The sequence below is a fragment of the Polistes fuscatus genome, unplaced genomic scaffold (assembly GCF_010416935.1).
Source record: "Polistes fuscatus isolate 324 unplaced genomic scaffold, CU_Pfus_HIC Scaffold3, whole genome shotgun sequence".
NCBI lineage: Eukaryota > Metazoa > Arthropoda > Insecta > Hymenoptera > Vespidae > Polistes > Polistes fuscatus.
Genome location: NW_025113107.1, coordinates 6,856,952 through 6,863,402, shown reverse-complemented (window position 1 = coordinate 6,863,402; position 6,451 = coordinate 6,856,952). Strand labels below are relative to the sequence as shown.

At 26.6% G+C, this 6,451-nt stretch overlaps 1 protein-coding gene across 2 annotated transcripts; it reads right to left on the bottom strand.

Annotated features, from left to right (window-relative positions):
- Nucleotides 1-282: 282 nt before the first annotated feature.
- Nucleotides 283-3,262, bottom strand: LOC122520274 (endoplasmic reticulum resident protein 44). Of its 2 annotated transcripts, XM_043640355.1 has the most exons (7): nt 2,916-3,262; nt 2,327-2,399; nt 2,086-2,241; nt 1,567-1,867; nt 1,334-1,381; nt 781-1,076; nt 283-707 (listed from the first exon to the last, which is right to left on the bottom strand). In XM_043640355.1, the coding sequence occupies exons 1-7, from the start codon at nt 2,970-2,972 to the stop codon at nt 361-363; spliced, it is 1,278 nt and encodes a 425-aa protein (XP_043496290.1). In that variant the 5' UTR covers nt 2,973-3,262; the 3' UTR covers nt 283-360. The 2 variants fall into 2 exon arrangements, with proteins under 2 accessions (XP_043496290.1, XP_043496292.1); XM_043640357.1 differs by lacking the exon at nt 1,334-1,381.
- Nucleotides 3,263-6,451: the final 3,189 nt, after the last annotated feature.

The window sequence follows — 6,451 nt, the reverse complement described above, 5'->3', positions numbered from 1 at the left end:
AATCTGATTATTATATTCCTGAAATAAGGCTTTATACATCTACGATTTTAATTTTTTTTTAATTGTATATTAAATATATATATATATATACATATATATTTTCAATGAAATTTGTTAATACGAAAAACTAAAATGCTATTAGACATAATAACAAAAATTCTCCTAACACATTTTTATAACTGAGGCTTATCAACACGACCAAGAATATAAATAGAATACAGATGATCACTACCCGCTTTTATGTATTATTACGAAGCTTTTCTGTTTAATAATTTGAATTAATTTGATGTTGATGACTATACTTTATAATTTCATTCTGTAAGTTTCACTTCATTTTGTTGTATCACCATAACAACACTATTATAATTCATCCCTAAGCAAAGTGTATCTATTTTTACTTGGCGCGAGATTTTTAAACGTGGATTCCGGTGGAGTTGTAGGCACTTTAACGTGTCCTGTAATTTGTGGTAATTCAAAACTAGGCGGATCAGGTCCACGATGAAATTCTCGATGAAGTTTTCCAGAATATAAGTCATGAATGAAAGCTTTCAGTTTTCCCTCTATATTGATATCTTGGAAGCTAGGAAACAGGTACATGTGACGAAAACTATCGATCGCGATTAATGGTAAATCGGAAGCACTTTTCCCCAAATGATGAAGAGGATGCGCAAACTTCAAACCGTCAGCAGTGAGGAAATTAATGTTTTCTAAAAGTATAACAAAATAATTTAAATACAATATACAGTAATGCAGTAATGTAATAAACATGAATAAACTTACGTTTCTCATCTATCAAAGTTTTAGTTACAACATCTTTGTATTTTTTGACGCTCTCAGTATCATCAGGAGCATGAAATAATATAAGGAAAGGTAACCCTTCTTCGGTTAATTCTTCTGCATTTTCAAATGTAATTTCTCTCACAAGTGGGACACATTTTTCTTGAGCCCAAATATTTAATTCGTCAAAGTATTTCAAACTGCCGGTATAAGTTTCATCCTCATCATTAGATAATGCTTTATCCGATCGGAAGACAACAATTGGTTGACCAGGTGGATGCATGGCTTTACTCACATCTCTATTAATTCATTAATTATATATAACTTCAGTAAAACACACACAGGACTATGATGGAATTTAAATAATTAAAATATAATACAAATTATGCTTGGAAAAAAAAATGATTATGATAATATTTCTATTTAAACTGGCAGTAATAAATTTAGTTTCATAAGTAAAATAATACAAATCCATATCAGATATAGCAAGCATATTAAAGATACCATTATACAATTCCAATATCGAGATATAACTACTTATTACATCTTTACTTACAACAAGTGAAAATGCTGTCCTATTTCACAGTTTTCATTGGAGCAAGTGCTTGTTAAATAAAATTAATATTGTTACGGCGTCAATCAGAAAGTAGCATATACTTATAATATTATTGTAATCTATGACTAATTTACTTTTTTCTTTTTAAATATATCTAATTTGTCAGATATTATAAGACGTAACTACATTTTATATATCTTATATAAACTATTTAATTAATATTAATGTCTTACCCGAATCCGACATGAAATTGGCAATCATCCTTCAAATTTGTTGCTACCCTTCTGAACATTTGATATTCCGGAATATCTTTCCTATCAAAATATCCAATAATCATTCTCTTCTTATCATCAAGATTATTTAATTCTTTCAAGTCATAAAATTCTTTAATAGGATCTTGTAATTGTTTTTTAATGAACTGTTCAAAAGCTTCAACAGAGCGTTGTCCTCTATACTCTCTTTTAGTTGGCTGTCCGTTTCTAATAACCTTTAACGTTGGATATTTAGAAATGTGAAACCTTGAAGCTACAGATCCTAAAATTGATAATAATCAAAAATAGTTACTGTGTGAAATTTTGCAGCTGCCAAAAAAATGACAAAAAATAATTTAACAGAATGGTCGATATACATCGGAATGAACTTTATTTTAAATACGAAAAAATCATCTTTTATTTTTCGTCGGAAACAACGAAATTACTTTCTGAATAATCCAATATATATACATCTCTTAATTTTTATTTTAGAAAACTAACCTTCTTTGTCGCAGTCTACTTTACCCATTACTACAGTTCCAGGATTTGGAAAAGCAGCGTGTACTTTATGAGATGCTTCTTCAAATATTGGTGCCAATAAATTACTAAAGCGACACCATTCTGCATAAAAGTTTATAAATACGAGTTCATTGGATGCTAAAAAGAAAAAGAAATACATTTATTCTTAATATAGTAATAAAATGATAACTCATACATTTTTAATATTTTTATTGTAACTCACCTAATGTATGATCAATATTTTTTTGAGTAAGTGAAACAGCACCCTCGCTTCCTAAACTCTTAGGTAAGAATATCTGAAAAGTTAATTGATTTACATTAATTGACAAATTTTGTTCAAACATAATCAATGGACAACAAATAATTTGATTATCAATGATGAAATTAGGGACTTTAGATCTTTTCTTCAATATTTGAAATAAAATAAAATTCTGACAATATTCACCTAAATAAATTGTATGAAAATATATTATGAAATAAGTATATCGTACTGTACAGTAATATATATGTAAGTATCTATACAGTGGATAAAAACCTATTTGAACGTCAGCTTGTCACAAATTTTGAGGTTATTTTTTTAAAACACATTTATAAATTATAGTAATTAAAGAAAATTCTATATGAAAATTGAAATAATAAATATATTGCTGTTTATAATAAGACGTTTAGAAATTTATCAATTTCTAAATTATTTCAAAATCACCATGAAACTTAAGTACGTGTCAAGTACCGCTTAGAAGTTGAAAAAGACGAAATAAAAGAATTTTTAAAAAAGAAAATATAATGTGAGATTTTGTTGTATAGAAACTTACCAATAGACAAGCAAATATAAGCACTTTAAAATCAAAAATATCACAGAAGACCAGCATTTTGTGATCTTTCAGAAAAATAATTAATCAAACAACAACTTTTGAACCACCATCAGTGATCTGCTGTGCGTCAACTATCACGAACTTGCAGTGTATCAAACTCGAATAATATATATTTCGAGTAATCGATATTCAATTTTTAGTGGGAATTAATGAGCACAAATTTCCATAGAACATGAAATGTCTTTCGTTGTCTTATTAATGTGTATTTTAACTTTGTTTATCTTTAATTGTCACAACACTTTCATTTGACAGTAAAGATTCGTACACCCATCTGTTAGAAAATACATTCGTAGATGGGCACGTTGCTTAATGTAATTGGCTACTTATTAACCAATGAACGAACAGCTTTATTAGATACGTATCGGAAATAGTTTATAATCACATGATGGCGTTGGTGTTAAAAAACGATAATATTTTTATCAATTGAGAAAATAAGAACGATCTATGTAAAGTTTTTTTATAACCTATATATCAATCTGTACGCAACTGATATAAAAATAAAAATGTTATTATTGTCAGAATAGTCGGTAAGCCAGCGCTCTACTTTTATTTTTCTTAACAGATAATGCAGTTTTCTACAAAGCCGGTAAAGGTTTATACAATAATGCAAAGCATTTCAAGCATTATCTTAAGTCATGATTATGAATCTAGAGTGCGTTTTCAGATTATACTTATTGTTAATCATTTGCGCTGCAAATTGATCAATGATAGATTGTAATCAATTTGCAGAATTAATTATAGTAATTGGAAAACGTGTAGGAGACGTAAATACGGTAATTACAGTTCTAACGTTATTTGTCTTTGTAAAATGTAAATTATATTTTTCTGTTTTATATCGATCAAAGTTTAAACATTATAAATGATATTGGTGGATAATATTTTCCCTTAATTCATATTTTTGTTTGTTTACAATTAGTAAAATTAAATAGTTTAGTTGACTTGAAAAATCTGCTAATTTTCCATATTATAAACATAAAATGTATAATTTTGTTGTTAATTAATATTTTTATGTAAATTTACACTCCCATTAAAAATATTTTTTCGTTCTTTCTAATCTTACTTCCGATCGACATAAATATATAGTTTTGTTTTTCATATTCAACGCGTGATAAAAATTATCAAATTTAGCTCATTCAACCTGATTTATTAAATTAATCTGTTTATTTAATCATTATCCTATCTTATTTATCGATTAGTTGTTGCCCCATTAATAATATAATATACGTGATATAATCAACATCTTTCAACTCTAATATCTGTTATACATAATAGGTTTGAAAGAATCAAATTCCTAATTATGTTATAAAACAATTAAAAATTACAAAAGTTTTAATTTGAATGATTTATAAGGAAATAAATACATACCTTAAAATAAAGACAGTGCAATATTAAAAATTAGATGTTCTTACAATTAGACATTCGGATAATCGACGTTTTATTGCATATATAAATATAAAAGTATGTTACTATATATTATTTGTAAAGAAATATAGCTGTACGGTTTAGGATTATCACATTAATTTTTTGCTTAATGGTGTTTAACTATTGCGAAGGTTCTCGTTGTATTTGTTATATAATAATATACGTAAGTTATTAGCTTGTTTTATATTTTTTAAACAGATATTCATATATTCTTAATATATATAATATAATAACTTCTTATATTGTGCAGTAAAATGAAAATAAGATCAATCCTCGCTATAGTAAGACTCATCGTTATCGAAGAAATTACATACTTTTTTAACAAATAAAGCTTATTTACTCTTTATACATGTATCATTCATTTCCTGTTTTATTTATCGATTTTTATTGAAGCGTAATAACTTGAAGTTGTACAAGATATATACCAATGATTTTAAATTATTAATAATACGTGTAAATTATGTAATATATCTAATCAAGAATCAATCGATAATCGCTTCAAAATCATTTATAATATCTACATCGAATTCACGAATCTGTTAGTTTCATAATATCGAGATTTTGTTATCATCTATTCATTTATTGAGCGCACTTATATCATTTGTTTTCAAAGTGATAGATAAAATGTTTCAGAACATTTCATAGAGCGTTAAAAAACCGAATAATTTATCGATTAATAGAAAAAGCCTGATTAATTAAATAATTTATAATTAATTACTTAATGTTTCTCTGTTTTCTCGAATGAAATGATTTATTATAATAAAACTGTTACAGTGAATGTATGAAATGATTTGATTAATTGGTCACATTTATCTTACTTTTCTATCGTATGATTTTGATATGCTGTTAGCAGTCTATACAATTTGAACATATCAAGAATGAGAAGTAACTGACATGAAAGGGCATACTTATAAACTTGGAGATCTTGAACTTGCATGATAACTGCTATCAATGAATCTGTCGGAAATAGTGTTTACATTATCTATTAAAGAGGAAGAATATTATAATAGAGATAATGAATGCATTTATAATCTATGAACATCTATTTTAGCATATTCAATAAATAAGTTATCGTTCAAATAATTATCTTAATATTTATTAATGTCGGAGAAAAGCGCAACATGATATATTTCGAAAATATTCGAATTTGCTCGAATTTATTTAACTACAACAGTACTATCGTAGTCGATTTTAGTCGATAGCTATCAGACGCGAATACATATGAAAATTAATAATGTATATTTTCGATAATTAATATAGACAAAACAATTATATTTATAGATACATATGAATTGTATGTATATACACTTGCGAGATCAAAGGTGCGTATTGGTTTTAATTCATTTTGATCCGTATACTGTAATGCAATGCGCTATAAGCAATTAATCGATTATAAAGTTATTATAACGAATTAAACGGACGACCGATCATTTGTCCCAGTCACTTTATACACGGTCAGAATAATTCCACTACATTTATTCTATTGATTGAGTTGAATTATTTGACTTTCTCTATAACTGAAACTTTATAGTAAATGATAAAAAAAAAAAATTAAGAAGTTTAATATAAAGAGTATATTATCATAGAACAAAATTTTACGTACTTTTCAAAAGATTAAATATTTGAAAATAAATAATTAGAAATATTTATTGTGATAATAAAGGTTTTACAAGAAAATTAAAACCATATTATGTATATAAAGTTCACGACCTAACTGAAATGGTTACGTTCATGAGATGTCAATCTCAAAATTCTACGTTATTTCCCAAGATTTCCCCGACTCGATTTAACGTATTTTCCTTTAAGTAAAGAAAACAAAATAAAAGAGAAAGAGAAAGAGAGAGAGGGAAAACAAGAAAAAGAAAGATAAAAGTAAGAAATAAAAAAGATATGGTTATTCCTTGAAATATTTTAGTTGAATCAGTATTTCCTCTTATTGTTAGTATTAGCTTTTCAATGAAATCATCCGAATGATGTTATAGTGTTTTCTCTCGAGAGACACATGTAACGTCTTTTAATTGTGTTTGTAGGATATATAACGCAGCGGTTAGCGG

Excerpts from the sequence above, each read along its gene's own strand:
- LOC122520274 (XM_043640355.1), bottom strand. The coding sequence starts at position 2,972 with ATGCTGGTCTTCTGTGATATTTTTGATTTTAAAGTGCTTATATTTGCT. Across the intron at positions 2,242-2,326 it reads AAATATTGATCATACATTAG|CATCCAATGAACTCGTATTT; the intron begins GTGAGTTACAAT and ends TTTTCTTTTTAG. Across the intron at positions 1,868-2,085 it reads AGTAGACTGCGACAAAGAAG|GATCTGTAGCTTCAAGGTTT; the intron begins GTTAGTTTTCTA and ends TATCAATTTTAG.